This window comes from Marmota flaviventris, chromosome 12 (assembly GCF_047511675.1).
Source record: "Marmota flaviventris isolate mMarFla1 chromosome 12, mMarFla1.hap1, whole genome shotgun sequence".
Lineage (NCBI taxonomy): Eukaryota > Metazoa > Chordata > Mammalia > Rodentia > Sciuridae > Marmota > Marmota flaviventris.
The window spans coordinates 76341886-76368701 of record NC_092509.1 but is presented as its reverse complement, the minus strand read 5'-3'; the positions used below and the strand labels follow the sequence as shown (position 1 = coordinate 76368701).

The 26816-nt window shown below is 51.3% G+C and overlaps 1 protein-coding gene across 4 annotated transcripts in view; it reads left to right on the top strand.

Moving 5' to 3' along the window:
* The window catches only part of Nfasc (neurofascin), a 173710-nt gene that overhangs the window by 111371 nt on the left and 35523 nt on the right, over nucleotides 1–26816 (top strand). For 3 of the 4 annotated variants that reach the window (XM_071600140.1, XM_071600144.1, XM_071600141.1), the window contains exons 7-20: nucleotides 2249–2419; nucleotides 13070–13181; nucleotides 13582–13766; nucleotides 15113–15244; nucleotides 18042–18185; nucleotides 18790–18901; nucleotides 19264–19430; nucleotides 19879–20026; nucleotides 20989–21113; nucleotides 21991–22035; nucleotides 23251–23352; nucleotides 23829–24026; nucleotides 25010–25080; nucleotides 26377–26599. In XM_071600140.1, the coding sequence (XP_071456241.1) occupies nucleotides 2249–2419; nucleotides 13070–13181; nucleotides 13582–13766; nucleotides 15113–15244; nucleotides 18042–18185; nucleotides 18790–18901; nucleotides 19264–19430; nucleotides 19879–20026; nucleotides 20989–21113; nucleotides 21991–22035; nucleotides 23251–23352; nucleotides 23829–24026; nucleotides 25010–25080; nucleotides 26377–26599 (1935 nt within the window). The remainder of the gene's footprint in view (nucleotides 1–2248; nucleotides 2420–13069; nucleotides 13182–13581; nucleotides 13767–15112; nucleotides 15245–18041; nucleotides 18186–18789; nucleotides 18902–19263; nucleotides 19431–19878; nucleotides 20027–20988; nucleotides 21114–21990; nucleotides 22036–23250; nucleotides 23353–23828; nucleotides 24027–25009; nucleotides 25081–26376; nucleotides 26600–26816) is intronic. The other variant, XM_071600143.1, reaches the window with a different exon arrangement.

The window sequence follows — 26816 nt, the reverse complement described above, 5'->3', positions numbered from 1 at the left end:
TTCCCACATTTTCAGTTAAAACTCCAGGGGTTATTATAGAAATGAATAGAGGACTGATGTCTGTGTATGTCCCTGGCTTCCCCTCCCCCTGTCTTCCTGCCCACCCCTCTGCCTCCTCTGTCCCTCCTTCCATCCCTCCCTCCCGCATCCATCCATCAATCCATCCGTATATCCATCCTGCTTGCCCATCATCAGTATTGGTCCATCTCACGTTCTACCAGCCTGTTGCCAGGAGAGGCTGCCATGTCAAGGCAGCAGCATTGCGAGTTGCTTTGTGGGGTGAGGATGACCTTGTGCTCAGTCACTGTCCCTATCTCCTCATGTCAGTGTGGTGTGGGGGGCAGGCTGCCTGGGGCAGGCGGGTGGATCAGCTTGTCCATTCCCTTTCGGACTCTCCTCCCTCATCCACCACGTCACGATCTTCACCATGATTGTGTCCATACCACCTCCTGAGGAGACCTCACAGCCTGCATTTCTTCCAGGCCACCATCAGCTGTCTGTCACCTGGTTGCAACACTTCTCCTTATCGGCCTCTCTCATCTTCCTAAGACTCTAAAACGGACGGTTTCATTCAAATGCTTCAAGCCACCTCAGAAGTGCAGGCTCCTTTCCCCAGCCACTCAGTCTCCTCCCTGACCTGGTCCCTCTGCCTCGCTATCCCTTCTCCTACCCTCCTCCTTGTACCCTTGAACCTCCAGATGAGCTCCTGTATTCTCTTAACCTTTAGCACATTCTCTTCCTGCTACTTGGAAACCGCTAAGCTCCTGTGTCTTTTCTGCATGGTGTAAGACACATACCATTCAGGGTGCAGCTCTAGACCCGCAGGGGATTGGCCCTTTCTGCAGTCCATCTCCTAACCACCCCGCCCCCATATGTTCCACTCACCACATTACATAGCAATTACTCATTTACCTGCTGTCCCAACTGTTAGACTCAGGGTTCATTGATGACCTCTCTCTTTTTCACCAGCACCTAGCACAGCAACTACACATAGTAGGCCTATAGCAAATCTCCAAGGAATAATTCAAGGAGCTGACCATCCTACTGTGCAAAAGTTGGTATCACCTTGTGCTTTTTGTGTGTGGTAGTGGGGATTGAACCCACAGGTGCTCTACCACTGAGCCACATCCTCAGCCCTTTTTATTTTTTATTTGGAGACAGGGTCTCACTAAGTTACTGAAGCTAACTTCAAACTTGTGATTCTCCTGCTTCAGTCTTCAGAGTCTCTGTGATTATAGGCCTGCACCACCATGCCTAGTTTGACCTTGTGCTTGAAGACATGATGACTTGAGAATCAATTGTGGGGATAAGAAGGAGCTTGCTATGAATAATCAGCCTTAAGTATATGTTAACAGATCTCACCACCTGGAAACCTAGTCTTTTGCTTTTATGTCAGTGCATCAAAAATATATAGATGGGCTGGGGATATAGCTCAGTTGGTAGAGTGCTTGCCTTGCATGCACAAGGCCCTGGGTTCAATCCCCAGCACCATAAAAATATATATATATATATATATATATAGATAGATAATCAAGTCTGAATGCTGAGCTGAATTCTCTGATGTCATTCATTCAAAAAAGTACACATTTTTGTATTTCAACATCTCTAAAATTGGAAGACCTCTTAAAATCAAGAGACTACATCTGTTGGTACACATCTTAGTTATAATCAGAAGTTGTTTTTTTCTGAGGAGTAAAAAATTTTTTTTAAAAAGGTGTATTATAATTGACTAAATGGCTAAATTTTTATTAAACCAGCATAGCTAAGTTCAACTTTATTTAATTCCACAACCCATGGAGCCCTGGTGTACTGTGTTCTAAGATGGATACTGGGACATAAAGATGAGTGAGTTGTAGTCCCTGCCCTCAAATGCTCCTTGTTAGTGTGAGCATTTGAATCCTGATTTGAGGACATCCAGTGGCTTGTGTTCCCTCCCTCTGGCCTTGGGGTCAGCCAAATTGTTTGTAGCATGAACAGGAGTTTGAGAAGCGTGGCCATAGAGTATGGGCATGGTAGGCAGGCAGGTCTGGGTCTAAATTTCTGTTCTTCCCTCCCTGCCATGCAACCCAAGACTCTCAGTCCTCTGCAGGAATAAGCCCTGCCTCAGAGGTGAGAGGATTGGACGGAGCAGTGTCAAGCTTCCGGCCGTCACCTGGCCTTCTGTAATGCTCAGTCGTCCAAACCGTGTTGCTCATTATTGCTGTTATCATTACTACTAACCTCGCCTCACATCTCTGCTTCCTTACAGCCATGGAGCCCATCACCCAGGACAAACGCGTCTCCCAGGGCCACAACGGGGACCTGTATTTCTCTAACGTGATGCTGCAGGACATGCAGACTGACTACAGCTGCAATGCCCGCTTCCACTTCACCCACACCATCCAGCAGAAGAATCCCTTCACCCTCAAGGTCCTCACCAGTAAGTGTAGGCCCCACCTGGGGCTGGGACTAGGGCCAGAGGAGGCAGCTCACTGAGCCCACCAGCCCCGGGTACCTGAGTCTGTGAGGGAGACTCATCCCCAAGGCCAACCTAGAAATCATTCTGCTCCTTGTGCCTGAACGACTGCAGCTACCCTTAGACAATGTCTCTTGATTCTGAAGCCTTGAGTCAAACTTGGCCCCACTCCCAGCTAGTGCTTCTCAAACTTGGCTGGGAAATAGAATCACACACCAAGGAGCATCTGTCCTACCTTGACAGCCCCGGGCCTCTGAGTCCTTAGCTCTCCAGGTTATTCAATGCTCCCAGAGTTTGAGAATGACTGCTTGAGTAATCGTCAGGCATCCCTATGACGCACTTGGCTTGTTTCTTTTCTTTTTCTTTCTTGTTTTTATTATTATTATTATTATTATTATTATTATTATTATTTTAGTTATTGATGGACCTTTATTTTATTTGCTTATTTATATGTGGTGCCAGGAATCCAACGCAGTGCCTCACACATATGTACAAGGCAAACATTCTACCACTGAGCTACAACTCCAGCCCCTATTCTTTTATTTCTATTCACTGCTTGATTATCTTTATTTCTAGAAAAAAGACAGAGTATACGATATTAAATTAAGTGGAAACACCACTATAGATGGTTTGATTCTGTAATATGTGTTTACCGAACCACTTGGATTCTCTGTGTTTACAAGTTACAGATTTGTCTTAGCTTTCTTTGTTTTCATTTTTATTCCATGATTCTGCTTGGCTGATACAAAACAAGTCAGCATTTCCTGTCCCATTATGCTGGTGGCCCTCCACACAGGGACGGGAGAAGCTTAGTAGGAATGACAAGGTCAAGTCAGCCTGGAGTTGTTGCTACAAAGTCCCCAGATTGCTCAGGACACTGGAAGTTGACTCGGTTGGTTTATACCATGGCTGTGTGCCACATGCCTTTCCCAGAAGAGCTCCCCCAAAAAGAGAGTTTTAATTTGTCAGACTCATGCTGTGAATGGTGCTGGCGAGGCTGTGGATGGCGAGGCTCGTGGGGAGGCCAGAACACCAGTACTGAGAGTGCTGGCACGTTCCACAGGTCGGAGGAAAGGGGGTGAACGCCGGCTTCCTGCAGCCCACCAGGAGGAGGCTGACGAGGCCCCGGTGGGTGCCCCTGGGGAAAGGTTTGTGTGGGCTCATCAGTGCAAGCAGGGTCTTAACCCCAGAGAACTCTTCCTTCCTCATGGGTCCTGCTGGTGATGGGACAGGTGTCTGATCACACAGCCACTTCCACCATGACAGAGTGTGGGATCTGTCAGCAAGCTGCTTCATTTTTTAGCTTCTCATAATTGTTTTTTCCTCCTCTTTTTCCCTTTCTTTCCTCAATTTCTTCCTTTTTCCTTTTTACATTGTTCCTCTCTGCTCTTCCTCTCTCTTTCTTCCCACCCCCACCCCATTCTTCCTTTTCTTTGAATTCCATTTCGTCTCCTCTGATCGCCTCCTGCCTCTGCAGGGTCCCCACATTTTGTTCCCAGAAGGCGTTGAAGGCCTGTGCTGTGTCAGCCCACAGAACTGCCCAAGACCCAGCAATGAGCCCCGCGTGGTCCTGGCAGGGTGGCCTGGCTTTGCTCTGCTTGCTCCCCCATCCCCTGCTTTCTCATTTCATACGCAGGCCCGGGGGCACCCTCTGGAGAAGAAAGTTGGTTTATCTGCAGTGTCTTCTTAATGTACCTTGGGTAACTACCTGCCAGGGGCTGATCTGGGAAGCACCGTGTGGTCTGCCCAGGACCTCAGAGTGATCTCAGTAGCCAGAACAGGGCTGGTCATGGAAGGAGCCAGGGGAGGGGCAGAACCATCAAGAGCACATCACTTTCTGAGTTGACCCTGCACCTCCTCCGGGGCCTTTTTCTCCTTGCCCCAGCAGGGCTGGAGATCAGCCTGCTGTTCCTGGGCCAGAGTTAGGGGCCTTCTGCCATCCTGAGCAGAGGCCTGGAGATGAAAGTGACGAGGAACTCCACTCTATAAAAATTAAGTACTTAGAGGTTTGAGCAACAATTAGAAGTGGAACTTTCCAGAAATACCCTTTTCTCTACCCAAGGATGTAAGGGACGTTTCTTTCTGCTTCATCTCTGGGCCCCCCATTCCATTGAAAACTCTTTCCTCCAAATGATGGGAAGCCCTCGAGGTGACTGGAACAGAACCATGTCAGCTTCCTGGAGTTCTCCTGGGGCAGCTTTGGCTAGAAACAAGTTCCGGGCATCTGAGCCAGCTCAGAATTTGGCACAGTTGCTTAAAATAGCACAGCTGAGCTCTCTCGACTTTTCTGTCAGGGAAGGACACAGGCTTTTTCTTGTACCTTCAGAACCAGGTCTGGGGGTGGGAGGCAAAACAGTCTGCCCACAGTTTGCCCATTTGGAAAGAAATAAATCTCATCACACTCATTTTTTTTTTTGTATTAGTTGCATTAAAGGAAGGGAAGAAAGATATATAATACAAAATGCTAGTCTATCTAAAACTCCAGGTCTGAGGACATAGCTTAGCGGCCGAGCGCTTGCCTAGCATGTGGGAGGCTCTCCAACACTACAAAAGTAAAATTTAAAAAAAAAAAAAATTTTATTCTATTTTTGGATGCAGTCAAAGATAGCCATGAAGTCAAGCTAACAAAGATACACCTGTCCCTCTTTGCCCTCTCTATGACAGGCATCTAAGAGGCACCATGATGAGGGAGAAGGGTCCCCTGGAGGCAGACAACAGAGTGCATTCGAGCTCCCTCTTAACGTCTAAGTGACAGACTTAGGGGAGTCAGAAAGTCTCTCTGAATCTCTCATCTGTGCTGCAGAAGCCACAAACGATAAGGCCATTTGTGAATGTGGGTCACTCTTCTGGAAAAAGAAAGGCTGGCAGTTTTACTCAGTGGCATGGGATCATGAAAGAAGGGGCCCTTTCATCTGTATGTGCCATCATTTCCCCCCTAGAGGAAGGGAGTGCTCCCTCCCAAGACCAACCACAGCTCCTACCTATCCTGGTACCCCCAACCCCACATCCCATTGCAGATCCCTTTTCACCTTTTGCTCCAGATAGACCCAAGCCCATCTCCCAAGAGGGCTAGATCTTTTGTCACCAAGCCCATATTAAGAGATAGTTCAAATAATGAAAATCTTCCTACCAGGTGTTATGCAGATCGGGGATGCAATGCCAGTCCTAGAAAAGAACTCGCAGACCCTCTTATAATGAGTTGTAACGGGATTTGATCTGTCTTCAAATATGCAAATGTTTTGGCACAGCACCTGGCCTCCCCCAGGCGGTTGGACTGGGTCCTGGGCTGCTCAGGGCTGTCTGCTTAGCTTCCAGTCAGCAGCACACCCCCACCCCCTGCTGGGACTGTCTAAACTTGAATCCTGGAAGGGGATGGAGGGTGATGGCAAGTAAAAAGCTCCTTAGGGACATTGGAGTGTTTGTCTGTCCTATTCCAAAATGTCTTTTCACTGAGGATTAAAGGCCTCAGGGTTTAATGACCTCACATTAAATCCAAAGCCACTGATCTTGCTCCTTAAGAAATGTCTTCATTCCCAACGCACTCGACAGAGCTCCAATCTGTAGTGTAGCCCAAGGTGTAGAACTTGGAACTCCCGACCTCACTGTCCTGTCCTGTCCCAAGCCCCCCTTCCAATCCAAGAGCTGGGAGCTCAGCCACACTGGAGCACTCCCCAGTAGAGGAATCCCAGAGACCACCGTGTGTCCACCTGGCCAGATTAGGAGGGTGCTTGTTGCTAGGCATTGCTGGGGTCCCTCTGTCACCCCTCTCTGTTGACGACTATCTTCTTCCCCCATTTACCTCCTCCCTCCTGCTGCAGCTTAGCTTCTGCACCGGCAGGACTTGGCTCTTTTCCCCAGAGCTCACTAACACGCCTTTTTCTTCAGCTGCCCCAAGAGCTGGCCTGATCTGGAGTCCCGGGAAGTGAGGACTCGGACAAGAAGTTGGTCCTGAGACTGCTGCAGAATGCCACTAACCCTTATCTCATCTGTTTGAAATATAGTAGGACCAAGCAAAGTTCAAACCTAATTTCTTTAATTAAAAAAAAAAAAACAACTTTATTTTACTCTTGCCTTCTTTTGCAGGATTTAACCTTTCTGTTCCTTTGTGAGCTGTTTTGTGTTGCTTGTCCAAACACGTTCCCTTCCCAAGCGCGCGTGTTTTCCTTTGCACACATCGCAGGCGCTCTCCTCGGTTGTTTTGGAGCTTCGCTTTTCTGTTTCTCTCTCCCCGTGTATGCCTCCATGACTTCTCCGTGGCCTTCTGTTTGCTCACCCTCTTTTGTTTATTGCAGACCACCCCTATAATGACTCGTCCTTAAGAAACCACCCTGACATGTACAGTGGTGAGTCGTGGCGGTAACCTTGGGAGTAACCTTGCCTGTCCTAACACCAGTTTGCCTAACTTGACTGATACCATGTCATTAACTCCTGCTGGGTGGCAGGTGTGACAGCTGGCCAGGCCAGGGTGCCAAGGTGACACGTCAGGATGCTGCCTGCTAGGTCCGTGCAGGAGTGTGAGGCAGCTCACGTGGAAGTGGTGTGATCTCCCCAAATGTTCGAGCCTCCAGCGGCCTCCAGTGGCTGTCCTAGCAGAGGGGCTCACCCCAGGGTAGGGCTTCTGAAGAGCTCCTTGGAGGTTCCAGCAGAAACACAGGCATCAGTGGCGGATGGATGGAGAGGACCTGAGGTGCATGCCCACAGTGAGGAAGAAACAGGAAGTCTGGTTCCTGCAGGCAGTTAAAAAACCGCAGACAGCTTTTAGTGTCTGCATAGGAAGGGTCTGCTTTGCAGTGTAGCCTTAGTTCTAGGGAGTACTGCTTTATAGCTAGACCCCAGGTCTCTTCTAAATCCACCTGGGAAGTGGGAGTAAGTCAGCTCAACATTGCAGGTGAGTATAAATGAAGCTGGCCCATCTGCGGTCCTCTTTTAATCTGTGTTTCTTCTTGCCACTGGTGCAGGCAAATCCCCTGTCCACCAGCCCACACTTACAAGTCATGGAACAATTGCATGAAACGTGTGTCTTACTCATCCCACAACTGGTTGCTGAGTCTGACTACTAGGGGAATTGGCTATTTCTGCACCTGAATTTCACGTCACTGGGGCCCAAGAATGTCTTCTTTACCTTGAGCAACCAGAGGAATCATCATTTGATGGCTCTGGCAAGACAGCTGTGCCCCATCATCCATTACGCCTCAGAAGCTGAGGCTCCACGTCCCCAAGGGGGTCATTGGGGGCTCAAATAGATAGAAAGTGTCCATCCTGAGGTGTGCTAATATAAACAATAATGGGTATCTAGAGTGGGGGATGGGATAAGGGTGGGAGAGCCAGTGGGGGAGGCCGAGGCTCCAACTTGGCACCAGGAAGCTAGAACCGCACTGAGATTCTGCCAGAGAAATTGACTGCCTGAGGAGGCAGGGGACCTTGGTTGGATTCTGAGAATTGTTTGTTTTCAAGCTAATGGGGCCAGCCACTATTGTGTCAAAAGCCCCCGAGCACTATTACAGAATATGCCTTTTTCTAAATTCCAATCTATTATAATCGATTTGAGGAAGTATTGTGAATGCCAGAGTACATCAAAGTCAGAAGGGTCACTTAGAGACCATCTGGTCCAAGCTCCTTGCTTTCTATAGACCCTGCAAGGAAACCTGTTATTTTATCAACGGAATAAGGTTGAGTGATGCCAGCCACCTAAACCAATTTGGAACCAGCAGTTGAGATTATTACCAGAAAAATCAATGGAAGTTGTGAGAACCCCCCAGGATGCTGGCACCTACAAAGCTCACATGAAGACTGACCCCGAGCCCTCAATCCAAGGTGGGTCAGGGGTACCCAAGTATGAAGCTGCTGGAAAAGACATCAAGTCCAGATGAGGCACACATTAAACACAGGACAGCTAGGCTGATGATTCAGAAAGAAACAGGAAGTACAAAAGGAAGGAAGAGAAAGTTCCTTCCTGAGTGCAGGGAGCTGGTCAGAGACAACATCTATGGCAACTGCCCAGAACTTCTCTCTATTGGGCTTTGAAGTCGGCCTGTCTCTTGTAGTGATAGGGCGACCCCATACTTCTATTTTGTTCTGATGAGCCAGTGGGTTGGAAGCCTCTGAACATGGACCAGATGCCCCCTGACCTGCCGCAGTGATACGGAGGCCACTTGGGAGGGCAGGTGGCTGAGAGTGTGCACTTAAAGGGAGACCACCTCGAGTTAAACCCAGGCTCCAGGACATGTCACTGAGTGACACTGGGCAAGCCCTTTAATGACTCAGAACTTTAATTTCCTCACCTGTCAAATGACATCCCAGGATGTTTGTGGTTTTTTGTTTGGTTTGGACTGGTACTGGGGAGCAAATCCAGGAATACTTAACCACGGAGCCACATTCCCAGGCCTTTTTTAAATGTATTTTATTTAAAGACAGAGTCTCGCTGAGCTGCTTAGTGCCTCACTAAGTCGCTGAGGCTGGTTTTGAACTTACAATCCTCCTGCCTCAGCCTCCAGAGTGGCTGGGATTACAGGTGTGAGCCACCACACCCGGTCCAGGATGGTTGTGAAGGTTAATCAGGATAATAGATGTGAGATTCCTAGCCAGGTGTTGGACACATCACCAATGCTACATCAATGTCATACGTTGCTGGCTTTAAAGGGAAGGGAGTCATATTAACTGTGTCATGCATAACTCATCTGTCTCTGAGGTTAAGAGGGACACAGAATTTGAAAAGAAGACAGGGAGAGACAGGCAGGCACATGTAGGAAGAAAGTATACACAGAGAGAAATTTTAGGGCAGACCAAAGAAATAAAAATTGTCTAAGACTGAGGGGGGGGAAAAAAGCCCCAAGTGCTGCGTGAGGGAGTTGAGTTAGATTTATGGAAGAAATTTCCTGGCAGTGAGAGGTATCAAATGTTACTAGGCAAACAGTTTTCTCATCTCGTGGAGTTGTCTGGTCAGCCATTCCTAGAGCCAAAGAGTTAGACAGGATGCCAGGAACACAGCCCCAGGAGTCTCTGGTTCTCAGTTCTCAGAATCAGAGGCAGCAAAGCATGTGGGTATAGGATCCAGCTGCCCCTAAAAGCTGTTTTTGGCCAAAGTCCTCAGATGTATCTGATTTGTTAGGCTCTCTCGTCCTGCTGCCATGCAGTGCTGACACAGGGGAACAATAATGTCAGCACTCTTGACCTTTCTTCCTGTGGGACACAATCGGGAGCCATTTTTCACTGGACCTTTAACATCAATATGGCTGAGGCAGCAGCAGCATCTGATGTCCCCTGGCTGACCGTGTGCCCCCAGAGACCCATGAGCCCTCTCTAAGCCACAGCTTTTGAGAGAGCAGGAGGGGACCAGTTGTCCTTGGGTGGAGGTCAGATGGGCCCATGTGGGAGGCTCTTCCTGAGTCCATGCAGACGTGAGCTATAGCATCTGGAAGATTCTGAGATTGGTCAGGTTTTAGGTGAGACCCCACTCCCAAGATCAGGAAGAGGGCTGGGAGGGCTGGGGATGTGGCTCAACTGATAGCGGGCTCGCCTCGCGTTCGTGCGGCCCAGGTTCGATCCTCAGCACCACATACCAACAAAGATGTTGTGTCTGCCGAGAACTAAAAAATAAATATTAACAAAATTCTCTCTCTCTTGCGCACGCACTCTCTCTCTCTCTCTTTAAAAAAAAAAAAAAAGATCAGGAAGAGTAACAGGAGCGTTGTGAGGACAGATGTGCTCTCGAAGGATCCATGCTTCCATGGAGAGACACTCACCTGCCACCACTCGCAATTTCATACAGTAATTTACATTTGTCTTGGTGATCACTGGCACCTGTGTCTACTCTGGGAAAGAAAAATAAGTACCCTGGGCTGGGAACAGTAGTTCCCAAAGCCACCAACTGGATCATCATTCCTAAATTTTCATGTCAGTTCCTCCTGTTGCAACTGACCACATTTCTTTGTAACGTTCCCTTTAGCACCAGCCTTCTTGATCCTAAGGATCCCATGTGTCACCCTGGCTCTTCGGCAAGCTTTCCATGCCCTTCAGAATCCAGCTCAGATGCCGTTGTGGGCCTGAGGTTACCTAACACCCACAAGGAGAGACGGAAGCTTAGCTGAGACCATGAGAGGAGTAAAGCCTAGTGGAAGAGTCCCACCAAAGCAGCTCAATAAGATCTTTCCCCCTCACCTCCTTTGCCATCAAATTTTGGTTTTCTTTGGTTTGGGTAAGGAAGATATTCCAAAAATTGCCTGTCAGAAGTAAGGATAAGCGGGGTCACCCTTCAGCTTTAGACAGAGTGGCAATTTAGCATAGGAGCATGAGTTTTGATGCTAAATATCCAGAATATAACAAGCTTGTGACTGCAGGCAAGTCTGTTGACTTCCATTTCTTCTGATAAAAGATGGGGGTAATGCCCCCACGTTTATAGCGAGGTTCCACATGATGCTGGCGCAGATGGAGTCGTCGGCACCGTTGACCCCTAATAAATGCTTACCAAGTGGTGGCCCTGATTTTTACCTCTGATTTTTTAGGGTGTTCTTTCTTTTCCTTTGAACTTTGGCCTACTTCCCAGTAGTGTCTCCGTCCCTGAGATAGTTCTGTGTTGCTAGCCCACATCCTACAGGGCGGTGTCGTGAGAGCCTTTTTATAGTCACAGCTGTAGTGTCATGGCACCCAAAGTGGGACTCTGTGCTGGTCTCCCTCCTCCCCATCCTCACTGCTTCGCTGGTCATGCGTGTTTGTGGTGCCTTCTGCTCTGGTGTGATTAAGTGTCCACCGAGCCACAGATTGGTTTCTGCATAGGGTCCCCGCATGGAATGAGTATAACGACTGAGCTGGGCATCTTCCACATCCTCACAGGGCTCTCGGCTCCCACCTGATCTGAAAGCCTCCTGCCCTGCCATGTCCTCCTCGTGGTGCCCTTGACCTTGTGTTGCCTTGACTTGTGTTGGTGACTTTGTAATGATGGGTGGGAGGAAGCTGCTGTTTTGGGGTCGGCTTCCTTGGTGCTGAGAGCTGGATGCTACCAGAGCTGTAGATGTAGATGGTAACCCATTAACCACATAATGGATTAACCCCTCAATAGCCACGGTTGTGTTTGTGTGTGCTGGTGGGACAGAGGAAGGCACCTACAGAAAGAGAAAGAATGTTCGGGGTACATCGTCTCCTTTTTTTTTATTCCCTTCACCCCCTTTAATTCACTCATTCTGAAACATTTAATGAGCATTTGTTATGTGCTGTGTTTGTGCCAGCAGCCTCAGTACCTCAGGATATGTGTCATCCTTTTTTCCCTTGACAGAAAGATAAATTAAAAGCCAACCCTACAAGATTCACTCCCCAGTGGCTAATGGAGAGAAGCTGAACACTTCCAGGACAGGAAGCCCCCTGGTCCAGCCAGGCAATGGCTACCCCGGAAAGCTCCATTAGGAAGCACCAATTATACAGAGACAGAGGCGCCCGCCATCTATCCTCACTCTGCCAGTGCCAATTAAGCCCCAGGATGGATGCCTTTGTTCTCAGTCCAGGCATCTCTGGGGGCTCCCAGCTCTGGGCAGCTCTGCCGTCCCCCCACCTCCCACTTCCCAAACAAGCCTAAGATCCATTCAACCCAGGTGTAGGCTCAGCTTATAGCTCCTTTATAATCACACACCTTGGGGCAGAGGGTCCCTCCTCCCGTGTCCCTTTTGCCTTGGGGCTGCCTGATTGGGAAATCCTTGCTCTTTTCTCTCCATCTTACCCATCTCCAGAGAACCGCACAAAGAGCTGTAGGGGAGGGGCAAGGGCGCAGGTCAGATGGGGCGCACTCTGTGGATGCACCCACGCCAGCCTGACCCCTTCCACAGGGAAACCAGCTTCCTGATAATGTCAATCTGTGAGCCACGTGGCCTTTAAAATGTGCGTGAATTTCGTTGATTTCAGACCCCTGGCTGTCCCAGCCTAGTTGTCCATTCGGGCTGCCTCTCCCCCTCCCCCCAGTATCTCACGTGCAATTAACACCCCCCCCCCCAAAGCCCCCTTCCAAAGTCATTAGTGGGGAGGCAGAATGGTGTTGGCCTCAGAGTGATCTCCTGTCATCTCTGCTCATTAATTCTCTCCATGTCCTTGCTAAGCCATTAATAACCCCTCCCTGCATGTCTGACTGTTTATCTGGGGCTTTGTGGCTTCGTCCCAGCTCCTTGTCTTCAGGGTCCCAGAGAGCAGTGTGTCTGTCCTGTGGCCCCAGTTCATGCCTCCTCTTTCTCCCACCTCCCAGTCTGGGGAGGAAGGACTACTGCTGAGATGGCCTGCCCTGGGGGCTACCCGCAGTGGCCTCTGGGATTTCAACACAAGATGCTCCAGGAGTGGACCTCTCGCTGTTCAGTCAGCCCCCTCCCCTTCCAGGGAAGGGGAGGTTTCCTGGGCTGGGGAAGATGGGCTCCTCTTGGCAGATCCTTTCAGAACTTAGAGCTGGTCACACAGTGTGCTGGTGGGGCTGAGGAGCCAGAGCTTCCTAACCTCTCAGTGATGCCCTGGTCCTTGGGGTGGTTTGGGCGGGGAGGATCTAGCAGGGGGTGTGGTGACATTTCTCTAGCCCGACAGCTTTGGCCAACCCAGGTCAGCCCTCTGGGCAGAAGGCTCACAGGAGCTTGTTCCATCCTGTTTCAGCCCGAGGAGTTGCAGAGAGAACACCCAGCTTCATGTATCCCCAGGGTACCTCGAGCAGTCAGATGGTGCTCCGCGGCATGGACCTCCTGCTAGAGTGCATCGCTTCTGGGGTGTACGTACACTTGGCACCCCGCTTCCAGCCACCTTCTGGAGGATGGGACGGGAGTCTGTCCATGTTCTCTTCTTGCCTCTGTGGGGGACATACCATTAGTGTAGCGAAAGTGGGGACAAACAGTGAGCAGAGCTTGACAGATCGTAGTCACTCCATCTGTGTAGTCATTCTGCCATCCCTGTTTCGGAAAAGGAGATGGTCAGGCATCCCACGTGTGCTTTAAGATTTCAGCTAAGTCCCTTGAGCTCTCAGGAACATTGCATCCTCCTCTGAATGGGAAGGATCAGCTCTTAGTGGACATGTACCCTCCTTTTAGGACACCAGTTGTTCCAGGCTCTCTGGAAGGCGAGGGTCATGTTTAATGACGATTTCTCTATTTCTTGCTTGGTTCCTTTACTAGCCCAACACCAGACATCGCGTGGTACAAGAAAGGTGGGGACCTCCCATCTGACAAGGCCAAGTTTGAGAACTTTAACAAGGCTCTGCGTATCACCAATGTGTCCGAGGAAGACTCTGGGGAGTATTTCTGCCTGGCCTCCAACAAGATGGGCAGCATCCGGCACACGATCTCGGTGAGAGTGAAGGGTACGTTGTGTGTATTTCTCATTATGATTATTTTGCCAACCCTGAACACCATGACCACCCTTCCCTCTGAGGGTGGTTGCGGGGGTGGGGCAGGGTGAGTGGGGAACCGTCAGTGCACTGGTTAGTGGCAATTGTGACCTGCCACAGGAGTTGCCATTCCCTGGATGTGGGGCTTGTCTGCATGCATAGTGCTTGTGTGTGTGTGTGTGCACATGTGTGCATGCACGCATGTGCAGTGGGGGTTGAGGGAAGGGGATCCACCTGGACCATCACCAACTCTCCCTGGCGCCAGGGCTCCCTCAGCAGGTGACTTTCCTCCCATGGCCCATTTGGATCATTCCCAGAGCCTTTTCTTTCTTTTGTTTTGCATTCCCGTTTGTGACGTGTCGTCTTAGCCTGTGCTTGTCTGTGTATCTGTGCATAATGCTGTGCTTCTTTTTAAGAAGGGAGAGTCACATTGTAGTCAAAATTATTATTTTTATTTTAAATCGCTTCCCTCTCCTAAAAACAGAGATGGCCTGCCTGAGCTATTGCAGGCAGTAGAGCACCTGTCTTCATGGAGCCCAGCCATGGGCGGTGGGCTGCAGGAGTCAGTTCTCAGCCCTGGGCTGCATGGATGATTGGAATGATGAGATCGGAGGCCAGAGAACAAGACCTTTCTTAGCACACAGTTAGTGGATCTCATGACTCTGGCTTGGCTTCAGTCCCACAAACAGACTAGGAGGTTGTTAGCATGGGGGAGTGGGGAGGATGAAAAGATCTTTGAGAATCTAATGCAAAGATCCTCTTGCTCACAAAAATCCACACATGCCCTCATTCTCAAAATTGTCCAAACAATTGAAAGGGGTGGCCAACTACTCAGAACTGCTCTCACCAAAGTGCAGTGCCTGAAAGAACACAAGGCCTTTCCTAAACGGTCTTACTTGGCATCAACAGAAATACAGAGGGACAAATGCAGGGCAGTGGATCGAACCCTTGGGTGCACATCATAAATATGAGTGATCTCTAAAAGCATTGCCACTTGAGCCTCCCCTGAGGAATATGGTCTGGTAGCCTAAAATGAACCCCAGCAGCCATTAGATTGTCCTGATGGGTTTTTAAAAGTGCTCCAGGGATTCTCATGAGAAGTACTATTCTGTGAACTCCTATAGATGAATTGGCTGGTTCAGCCAAGCCCACCACATGCAGGCTGGGCCACGCCACTGCAGTCATAGTGCACCTGGGGCAGGTGGTGCAGCCCTGCAGCTGGGCCTCCAGCTCCTGCCTTCCTTCAGGGCTCCCACCTGGTGTCTCCTGCCTGCCCCTGCCGGCTAACTCCCCCTGCCTGTGCCCGCCTTGTCTTCCAGCTGCTCCCTACTGGCTGGATGAACCCAAGAACCTGATCCTGGCTCCTGGTGAGGATGGGAGGCTGGTGTGTCGAGCCAATGGGAACCCCAAGCCCACTGTCCAGTGGATGGTGAACGGGGAACCTTTGCAAAGTGAGTAGCAAGTTAGTGCGCGCCCAGTGCTCCTGCCTGGCCTGTCCGAGGTTCCAGAGCCCCCTCCCTGCAGGCCAGCCCGGATGCTGTAGAAGTGGAGGGAAAGAGTAATCCATTGGCTGTCCCTGCAGCCTGTTTGGACATCTGGAGAGGCAAAAAACCTGCCTTATCTGTTTACAAGAGAGAACGGGAGCCCCATGATTATTTCCCATGTTTAGGGGATTTCATGGGTTTTTCTTAAATTTTTGCTTTCTGCCCCATATCCACTACAGGGTCCCAGTTAGGGTTTGGGAACTGCAGCTTCATCTCTGAAGGTTCAGCTGTGAGTGACATCCAGGACATGGAACATAGAGGGGAGTCCAGGAGCCCCTTGTCATTGGTTAATCAAGTCCCATCTCTGATAAGGGCAAAATAAGAGGCAAGGTATATGAAAATGTGAAAGACTATGTTGGATATGAGGAAGAACTTTCCCCAGTGACAGGAGAGTTACACAGATGCAGTCACTGAGTAGGCATAAACTTTGGGAAATTTTAGTCCTACTGAGATGGGCAGAGCGGGAACTCCAGGGTCCCTTCCAGCTGGTCATCTTGGTCATATTTGCACATCATATTCTCTTCAGTTGGTTTTCCTTTTTTGTGTGTGTGTGGGGGGGGGAGTACTGGGGATTAAGCTCAGAGGCACTCAACCACTGAGCCACCTCCCCAGCCCTATTGCATGTTTTATTGAGAGACAGGGTCTCACTGAGTTGCTTAGCACCTTGCTTTTGCAGAGGCTGGCTTTGAACTCGCGGTCCTCCTGCCTCAGCCTCCCGAGCTGCTGGGATTACAGGCATGCACCACCACACCTGGCCAGTTGCTTTTACTTTTTTAAAAATATCCAGTCATTGCTTTCTGTAAGGAGTCAGAGGAAACTAAAGCAGTGATAGCAACCAGGTGGGGCTGAGAACTCCGAATCTGACTCGGGAGCAGCAGCTGACAGGAGCAGGGGGAGAGGCAGAGGGGACAGGTGGACAGGCGAGCTGAACCCCTGTAGACATTGTGTGTCTGGGCTGGGTGCTGCACCCTCTTATCTCTTTTCATTTCACACATTAAAGGTGAGGAATCAAGGTTCTGGTTGGTGCAGGGAAGGATCCCGGATCGCTAGGCTAGTCAGCGGGGAAGCTGTGGGTTCCCATGAGGCTGTACCCCTGCACCAGCCTAAGAAGTCTCATTGCCCTGGTCGCAAGCAAAGACGGACACAGCCTGTCCCCCATGGCCCTCTCTGTCCTTAAAGCATTTGAGGGCAAGACAGGCAGTGACACTAGGTTCCACAGCACTATTATATAAATGCAGCCCAAGACTGCCCCAAAAACGTCACCTTTCACCCTCTCCAGGGAGTTCCCAAGAGGAGTGACTGGGAAGAGAGTTGGCTTCCTGAGAATGGCCTGCAAAGAGGCATTCGGGTTCTGGCATGGCCTCCCTTGGTGCCCATTTGCTGAGTGGGGCTGGGACTGGCTCATAAGGATGCTGACCTTGTCTTTATTTACCTTCTGCTGATTCCCCAGCTCTGGGCCCAGACTCGCTGTCTGTGGAGTGGCGCCCCTGGGGCCAGACTCCTACAGCCTCCTCTGCCTGCTTCCCTTGTAGATCTCAGTGGTCCTGAATGAGCTCATGGATTCTGCAAGCCAAGTCATTGCTCTCTAGTCCAGAAAGCTCTAGTGGTTAAAGATCAGAAAGGTGTCACGGTGGTGCATGCCTGTGACCCCAGCTACTTGGGAGGCTGAGGCAGGAGGATCGAAAGTTCAAAAGTAGCCTGGGCAACTTAGCACGGCCCTATCTCAATATGGAATTTTAAAAGGGGCTGGGGACATAGCTCAGTGCTTACCTAACATGTGTAAGGTTCTGGGTTTCCCCAGTACCAAAGAGAGAGAGAGAGAGAAATGGCCATTATTTACATTCCTAGAAAACTTTCACTTTTATAGCTGATTTTTATTCTTTTTTATCTTATTCTTCTTTAAAGTAGGGGAATGATGGGAGTAATGCTTAGTTCATTTTAGAAGTAAGGGAAATGAGGCCCAGAAACATTTGTTGATTTGTCCAGGCCCCAGAGCCATTGTCAACAGGATCAAGACCACAGCTACTCCCCAGCCTCTGCTCTCTGCACCCCAAGCCAGCAAAATCTGGAGAACTGTGGGCAGGAACGTACTGTGTCTGGGAAGACCTGGGGCCTTTGCAAACAGAAAGACTTTCAGTTTGCTGATGGGTTTAACTTTGTGCGTGTTTGGAGATGCCCCTCTTAGGGGATGGGAAGTGGTAGTTCCTGTCCATTTGTGAATGGCTTTATCCTTTTCAAAACATACCTAAGTATATGTGTGTTGAAATTAAATGATAACAGCAATAATAATAATCAGCATTGCTGGAGCGCTGCTTCTTTATACACATATACATCTCAGGCTACCTTCACAAAAACCCGCCAGGCAATGTGTTATTTCCATACTGCAGACCAGAAAACTGAACATGAAAGGGTTGGAGTGTGAGTTCTGTTCCCAAAGCTTATATTCTCCAGCACACCTGCCCAGCTGTTATTTGGGTTAAGCAGGGCTATGTATTACCGCTGGATGGATTGAGAAGCCTCTATAGGAGAGTCAAGGTCACAGGGCTCAGCCATGATGAGGTCAGAAGCCATGTCTTCTTAGTCCCATCCAGGGATCCCTCTTCCACGTCACCCCAGTGATGCTCAGAAGCCCTGGACAGACTCCCAGTGCCCTTGCTCCACCCATTTCCAAATCTCACGAGGAGCATCTCTGTCTTATCTGTAGCGGCACCACCCAACCCAAACCGAGAAGTGGCAGGTGACACCATCATCTTCCGAGACACCCAGATCAGCAGCAGGGCCGTGTACCAGTGCAACACCTCCAACGAGCACGGCTACCTCCTGGCCAACGCCTTCGTCAGTGTTCTGGGTGAGCTGTCCCCACCTCTGCTCACCCACGTGGAGGCTCCCTGGGGCCTGGTCATGTCATGGGGTGCACTTTTTTCTGGAGATCAGCCAGGCTGGGCAGGGTAAGAGGATGAGGGGTGGGGGAAGCATGCACTCCACAGAGCTGGACAGGAGCAGTTAATTCATCAAAGAAGTCAGTGTTGATCCCCCCCATTCCCTGGATGGGGGAGGGTGAGTCTGTGAGTTCCCCTTGGGTCCCAGCTGGGACGTGGTTCTGAGAATGTTTGCTGCACCCCCAGTGGGAAGAGGGCAGTGGAAATGGGGAGCTTCCAGGTGCCTCAGGGCTGCAGAGGGGCAGCTGCAGATCCTACTGAATAACTCAAGGAAACTTCGCAGAAACTGGTCAAGCTGTAGGGTCGACGAGTGTGGCAGGTGTATTAGCTTACTCCCTCCTCACCTAATCCTTAGAGGCTTCTAGAAGCCTCTAGAAGGAGGAGATGTTGATAGAGGAAAGTGTCGTGAGTTCCTCGAAAGCTGCTGTAAGGAGAAGGCACGTAGAGATGGGACCAAGGAAGGAGTGGAAGAGTGGGGCTCCACACCCAAGATCGGTTCTCTGGGAATTTCAGATGTCCCACCTCGGATGCTGTCACCCCGGAACCAGTTCATTAGAGTTATTCTTTACAACCGGACACGGCTGGACTGCCCGTTCTTTGGGTCTCCCATTCCCACACTGCGATGGTAAGTCCCAGGAGACCTCTGCAGCAGAGGTCATCTCTCTCACCTTTCTGAGTCCCCTCCAGCCCATACTAGGTATTCAGCAAGACCTAGGAAACTTAAAGGGTCAAAGCTGGGAGGAACATGGCAGGTCATCTGGTCTGGGTCAACCCACTTCTTTTATAGAGAAGGAGCCCAAGGCCCAGAGAGGGGCTGAGAGTTTCCAGGGCTGCCAGGCAATGGGAAGCAGACCCTGCAAGGCTTTGGGCCCAGGCTCCTAGCCTGGGGCTCCCTCCGCTGCCACCGCCATCTCTCCCAGCTGGTGGCTGCCCTGCTCCCCCGGCCGGTCCCTTCTCAGATGCTCTGTTCCGCTGCTCTGTTGTGAGGTTTAAGAATGGGCAAGGAAGCAACCTGGATGGTGGCAATTACCATGTCTATGAGAATGGCAGTCTGGAAATTAAGATGATCCGCAAAGAGGACCAAGGCATCTACACCTGTGTGGCCACCAACATCCTGGGCAAAGCGGAAAACCAAGTCCGCCTGGAGGTCAAAGGTAAAGAGTTAGTAGGGAGGGGCTCGGAGTGAGGAGGAAAAGCTGTGCTCACGGTTACCCGCATGTGGTGTTTCAGCCCGAGCGGGCTCCTCAGCGCACCTCTGCACGCCCTCTCCTGGGCTTCCAGCTGACCCGGGTGCTGACAACTGAGTGGGCTTACTTCAGCCTGGTGCAAAGGGCATGGGGACAGGAAGCCTGCTCTTCACACCAGCTCTCTGCAACCACCAGAAATTACATCTGTGTTCTTGAGTCAGAAGGAAAGGATTTGGGGGGATTGTTTGATTGCCCACACTGGACCCCCTCCTCCTTTCTTACAAGTGCATACTATTCCCACCACCTTCAGTGGCCCGATCCGAGGCCTCAAGGTCAGGCATGCCACACTGTCTGTCCACATGGGGGTGGTGGGCCGAGGACTGGCCAACTGTGAGCACCCTGGACATCTCCACAGATCCCACCAGGATCTACCGGATGCCCGAGGACCAGGTTGTCAAGAGGGGCACCACAGTACAGCTGGAGTGTCGCGTGAAGCACGACCCCTCCCTGAAGCTCACCGTCTCCTGGCTGAAGGATGATGAGCCGCTCTATATTGGAAACAGGTTTCTGTTCCTCCCTTCTCTCCTCCTGCTCTTAGTTAGAGGGGCATTTTGTCTTCACTTGCTAATGTTATGCTTGTCACTGAGGAGGGGGAGATGGCCTTGGTGATTCCCTGTCCTTGGGGGAGACCCCTCCCCCACACCCTTCTTCCTCTCCCATTGGCTCCCTGCTTCTCTCTCCTCTTTTCTCTCCCTTCCCCCTTCTTCATTTCTTCTCTCCCTCACTCCTTTTCTTTCTCCTCTCCCCCCTCCCTGTCTTGTCTCTTCTGAATCCCAGCCTCTAACCTTTCAGCCCTGTTTGCAGTGCTCCTGTTCTCCAGTAGAGGGCAGCACTGGCCCCAGCCCACTATGTCCATTGCAATAAGTGGCAGGGTTTTTTGTTTTGTTTTGTTTGGGTGTGGTTTTTTTCTTTTGAGGGGTAAGGGAGTACCAGGGATTGAACTCAGGGGCCAATCGACCACTGAGTCACATCCCCAGCCCTATTTTGTATTTTATTTAGAGACAGGGTCAGTGGATGCTGACAGCTTACAATCCTGTCCTGCTCTAGGTGCCTCCTCCCTTTGCAGGGGACAGTTCAGAGGAACAGGGTGGTGGGGAGAGGCCTCCAGAAGCCTGGGTGCAAAGGAGACAAAGCTCCAAGAAGAGGAGGACACCTATGGGTGTTCAGGGGCCTAATGCCACCCTGATGTAGGAGGGCTGTGCAGCACAGGGACGCACAGAGACAGGCCAGGTGTGGACTAGGAGAGCAGTGGACAGAGCTCAGTAGCTCCACCCACGTCCTCTCCCCCTCTGTGGAATGCCATGAGTGCTTCCGTGACTCTGAGACCCTGCCTCTTGCAACACATGGCCGTGGCCGCCCAGCCGGGCCTTGCTGTCCCCCTCTTCCTTCCTCCTCATACCCCGCAGCAGGGAGAGAGCAGTGGCAGTGCCCGGCGCCCACCCCTGCTCCCCTTGGTACCTTGCAGGATGAAGAAGGAAGACGACTCGCTGACCATCTTCGGCGTGGCAGAGCGGGACCAGGGCAGTTACACGTGCGTCGCCAGCACGGAGCTGGACCAAGATCTGGCCAAGGCCTACCTCACCGTGCTGGGTAAATGCTGCCACCTGCACCAGCACTGATGTCCCCTCCTCCCTGCTCCCCAGCAGCCAGAGAAGCAGTGGGCCCCAGCAGTTCTGTGGATGACACCTGTGGTTGGCGTGGTACTGTCTCACCTTCTGGTCTCAGGTTGAGGAAGCTGCTACCTTGGGAAAGAGCTGTGATGGACAGTTTGGATACTAATTCCCCTGAACCTCAATGGCAGGGTGCTGGGGTGACAGAGAGAAGTGCAGAGGGGGCTTCTCCTCATGACCCTGGTCACCTCTTACAGCTAATGTCACACCACTAAGTGCATTAAAATGACCCAGCTCTAAAGCCACGCTGGGTTTGCCTTTCAGTAACCTCTGCTAGCCCTCCCCACACCCATGCTGCTCCTGGATTTTGGTGGCATTTCAGAGCATGCTACACACTCAGCAAGGTGATGCCATCTCTTCCTATCCTTGTGTCCAACTGGACAGTAAATACTAAGTCATCGTAAACCAAGGGCAAGTGGCCTCTCCCATCCAGGGAAGTAGATCTCTGCTGGCCCTCATCACCTCTGACCTCTTCTTTGGACATCCTCCCACCATAATCAGAGTGTATTCCTGTCCCACAGTGGAGGAGCACCTTTGCTGGTGGTGGTGGGTGCTGAAACATTGATGGGACTGGGGCGGGTAGGAAGCACAGGTTCCACCCCCAGCCATGGAGGACACGCAGTTGACCTCAGTGAGGGTGGGGGGGTGGGGAGCGTCCATGACAGGGATGAGGAAACCATGCCTGAACACCTCAGCCAGGGGCAGCTGGTCGAGCCTCTGCTGCCCATGCCCATCCTTCCAGAACACCCTTAACCCTGATAACCTGCTAACCTGGATAACCTGTCTTACCGTTGCAGCTGATCAGGCCACTCCAACTAACCGTTTGGCTGCCCTGCCCAAAGGTAATTCTTACTAATCAGGGGCCCTCACCAGTGCCCCTTCTAGGCCCCTCCAGAATGGAGTCTGGGAAGCAGAGGGTGCCTCAGGAAAGGATGGCTGCTGGGGATCCTGGCCCTCCACACGTGGCCTCCTTTCCATGTCCACGTCCCCCTGCCTCCATTATCCGATATCCAGCCCAGCTCTGCGATCCTTGGCCAGCTGAGCTCAGAAGCTCTTGGCTGCCACTTTCCCCTCTTCTCTTACCTCTGGCCACCCTCACCTCTCCTTCAGGGTGGCTCGTCCTCCCCCAGCTTGGTCTCAGAAGTGTTTAAAGTCGGAAAACCCACTGCTGCCTGTGGGCCCTTCATTTTGTAAGCTCTCCCACACCTGCTACTGTATATCCACTCACAGTCTGGACACATCTGTGCACACATATTAATGAGGGCTCACGTGACACATCTTCCAGCTTCTTCCTATAACCAGCCAAAATACGGCAGTAGCTGGCTCAGGGAGCCAAGATGGCAGGGTTGCGGGGATCTTGCCTGTTCCCCACCAGTCGCTGGATGGCTTTATCCCCATGCAAGATGGTGCTCATCCCACTAAAGCAATCCCAGGGAGAGCGAGCCCCAGGAGGTGCTGCCCACATCCTGTCTGGAAGCCTTTGGGGCTCCTCTGTCCCACATGTTATCACTGAAACTTCTAGACCAAGTTTCCATCACCTCCCTGCCAGTCCTCTTTCTTTGTGTCCTCCCCACTTCCCTAACCTGTCTGCCCTGCCCAGCTCACCCCTCCTGGGCTCTGGTCCCCTCTGAGCCCTGGCACACAGAGCAGAGGGTAATTATTGTGAGAAAAAGAGACAGAACCCTGCACTTCCTCATCGACCTTCCTAAATGTGGCCGCGGCTGGGTAAAAGGACAGCCTTCTCCATGAATGTCTGCAGAAACGGGATGGGTTGGTCCTGGTTCTCTCTGTGCCCTGCATGAGCCTCTTTATTTCCTTGATCATATCCTTTGATGTTGGGGGGGGGGGTAGAACTTGAAATCTCCTCTTTGTTCTTCTTTGGCCCCCGGAGGAAATGGGATGGTCCCCATGCTGGCCCTCCAGGGTTGGGGAATTGGATCCCATTGGTTGCAGAGACCCTAAGTCCATCAGGGACCTGTCCAGGGCCGGGACCCCCACAAGGAGGGGCTGGCTGTCACTCAGGAGGCCTGCGTGGTGTCTTCTTCCTCTGCTACCAGGACGGCCAGACCGACCCCGGGACCTGGAGCTTACCGACCTGGCTGAGAGGAGTGTGAGGCTGACCTGGATCCCGGGGGATGATAACAACAGCCCCATCACAGGTCAGCCCAGGGCCCTGCGCACTCTCCAAAGCCAGAAAAGAGAACGGGTCTCAGGTGCAGCAGAGCATGCCTGTCATTCCAGCTACTTGGGAGACCAGGGCAGGAGGATCCCAAGTTTGAGGCCAGATTGGGCAATTTAGCAAGACCGTGTCTCAAAATAAGGGGCTGGGAGTGTAGCTCTGTGGTAGAGTGCTGGCCTAGCATGTGTGAGACCTTGGGTTCAGACCCTAGCACCTCACCAAAAGAAAAGAGGGCAGGTAACAGCCTTGAACCAAGAGGTTCCCTGGTGTCTGGTCCCACCTCTGCCCACTTGGCGTGGGCCCTGGCTCCCTTCCATGACCTGGGAAGGATTCTCCATGTACCACTGTCCACCTGGGAGAGGATAGGGATTAATGGGAGGCAAGAAAGAGGTGTTTTTAAAGCAGGACATTGCTGACTCAGCTCCTGAAACAGCTCCGTCCTCCCTGCCCACTCAGACTATGTCGTCCAGTTTGAAGAGGACCAGTTCCAACCAGGGGTCTGGCATGACCATTCCAAGTTCCCAGGCAGTGTCAACTCAGCTATCCTCCAACTGTCCCCATATGTCAACTACCAGTTCCGGGTCATTGCTGTGAACGAGGTCGGGAGCAGCCACCCCAGCCTCCCATCCGAGCGCTACCGAACCAGTGGAGCACGTGAGTACTTGAGGGCTCCCCAAGACGGCCCAGGGCCCGGTGCTCTCAGTACAAACTGAGTTCCCCAGTTCCCAGCCCCGTGAACTTGGATGAGTTACTTGACCTCTCCAAGGTTCAGCTTCCTTATCTGTGAGACAGAATAATAATAACACCTGCCTCCTGGAGCTATGGTGAGGCCCTCATTAGAAAATGTATGTCAAGCCAGGCATGCCTGGAACCCCAACCGCTCAGGAGGCTGAGGCAGGAGGATTGCAAGTTCAAAGCCAGCCTCAGCAACTTTGCGAGGCCCTAAGCAGCTCAGTGAGACCCTGTCTCTAAATAAAATATAAGAAAGGGTTCGGGATGTGGCTCAGTGGTTAAGCTACCCAGAAAATAGAAAAGGCATGTCACATGCTTCCTGTGATACCCGGAGTGTTGTAAGCACACAGTGAATATTAACTGCTCCTTTGATTATTAATATTAGTGATTCTTGATCATCCACTCACAGTGGGAGAGCTATGGCAAAGATGTGTGGCACAAATATATAACCCACTGTTAGATCCGATTTCTTTTCCTATTGCACTTGGGTAATGTTTAGATTTCTGAAATCTCACCGGCTCATAGAGGTTGGAGATGCTCCCCCCAAAATGTTAAATGCTGGGGATAAAGCAATCTGGTGTGAAACATGTTTAAGTGGATAATCCATGAACAGGATAATCTGCATTGAATTGGCTTATTGACCACCCGCAGTATGGAAAGCCTTATGCTAATTGCAGTCTGATAAGGGATTAAATTTAAAAGAAATAGCTCTGCTTTAGGAGTTTAAGCCTTAGCTAGGAAGGCATATCATACACGAGAAAAAGACGGAGTGAGTTCAGTGTATACAGAGGCTGAGAAAAGCCGGGATGAAGAAGGGACCAGTCGGGTGGGAGGGAGGGGGGAGGCTTTCTGAGCCCTGGTGAGGCAACAAGTTAGACGTGAACTTTGTGTCTGTTTGGTTCCAGCTCCTGAGTCCAACCCCAGTGATGTAAAGGGAGAAGGAACCAGAAAGAACAATATGGAAATCACGTGGACAGTAAGAACCTCTCCCAACGCCCCCGTCCTTGATGAGCCAGCTCACCTGGCCATGTGCCCCTGGCAGCCCCTTCTCCATCCCCCTGAGACCAGAGTGTGGTTCAGAAGATAGAGCCGGTGTTGGCAGCCGCTCTTCTCTGAGAAACCAAGCTCCTCTCTGAGTTGAGCATCCAGAAACCAAACAGGACAAGTGTCTGGGAGCAAGATTTCAAAGCAGAGTCAGGAGCAGAGGTGACCAAGTCCTGTAGACCGCCAGTCCAGGAAGACTCACAGAGAATACCAGAAAGATCAAATGGGTTTCTTTTGAAGAAGGAAGGACTCGAGTTAGACTGTAGGAAAGATCTAGATGAAACCTCAGCATCGAGCTCTGATGTGTTCTGAGTCTTGGCCGTGGGTAGATGTGCAGGGGAGACCAGCATCTAAGGTGCAGGGTGTTAAGCCCTCTTCTAACCACAGCATGGACTAGGTGATTCCAAAGACTCCCACTCCTTGACCAGCTCAGGATGGTCAAGTACTATCTTTATCTTGACTCACTGACTGCATTTTCAAACCCCAAATCGAGATATGTGATCTCAAAATGATTTTTCTTAAATGGCTTCCCAGTTTGGGGGATAAAGATATAGCTGCTGAAACATGAGCAACTCTGAGCTTCTGCCCCCTGCAATGCAAATAGGATGTCCCTGCGCTGGGAATGGTGATCCTCCCTGCCTCCCTGAGGGCTCATCTCCAGCAGCAACAGCTCTAGGCTGGACCCAGGTTCAGGACTCCTGGGCCTCCTGCTCTACATGGCAGGCTCTGGGAACCTGATTCCTGGACCAGGTCCTTAGAGAATAAAGAAAGGGTGCCACCCATGTTTAAAGAACCCTTATCTGTTGGGAAGGTCAGGACGGGCGCCTGGATTTGGTGGATCTAAAGTCAGTTTTGTAATTTCAAGTTCATCAGCAGGGGACAGGCACGGTTAAACCCATGTGTCCCTTTCTCACTCTGGAGATCCTGTTTCTTGCTGCTTCCGTCCTAGGATGACTTCTGTTGACAATAAAGCTCTCACTCCCTTTGTGCCTGCAAATGTGGTGACTCTCAGAGTCAGAGTGACTGAGTCTCAGGGAAGGGTTTTGTCACAGACAATCAACATGCTGCAGAATCTCTAGGACTCCTGTCTTTGGGGGAGCTCTGGAGGGGAGGGGTGTGCTCTCTCCTGACCCAGGTCGGCCAGGAAGGGTGCTTGGCATAGGAGGGGACCAGGCTCCTCACCTGCACCCTCTCCACCCTGCCTGCCCATCTTTCTCTCCCTGCACAGCCCATGAATGCCACCTCTGCCTTTGGCCCCAACCTGCGCTACATTGTCAAGTGGCGGCGGAGAGAGACTCGAGAGACCTGGAACAACATCACAGTGTGGGGCTCTCGCTATGTGGTGGGGCAGACCCCTGTCTATGTGCCCTATGAGATCCGGGTCCAGGCTGAAAATGACTTTGGGAAGGCCCCCGAGCCCGACACTGTCATCGGGTACTCCGGAGAAGATTGTGAGTACCTGCCCCCTCTCCCCTCCCTAGCAGGACCCTCCCGGACCGGCCCCCTTGAGGCCAGGAACCTTGAGGTGGGTTGTGGGAGGGCAGCTGGTTCCCAGGAAGTAGAAAAACCCTGCAGTGGCCCAGATCATTCAGGCACCCAATGACATCAGGAGTGGAAATGCCACCATCAAACGCGAGTTGGGATTACCTCCTGTCCTCACTTATTCCA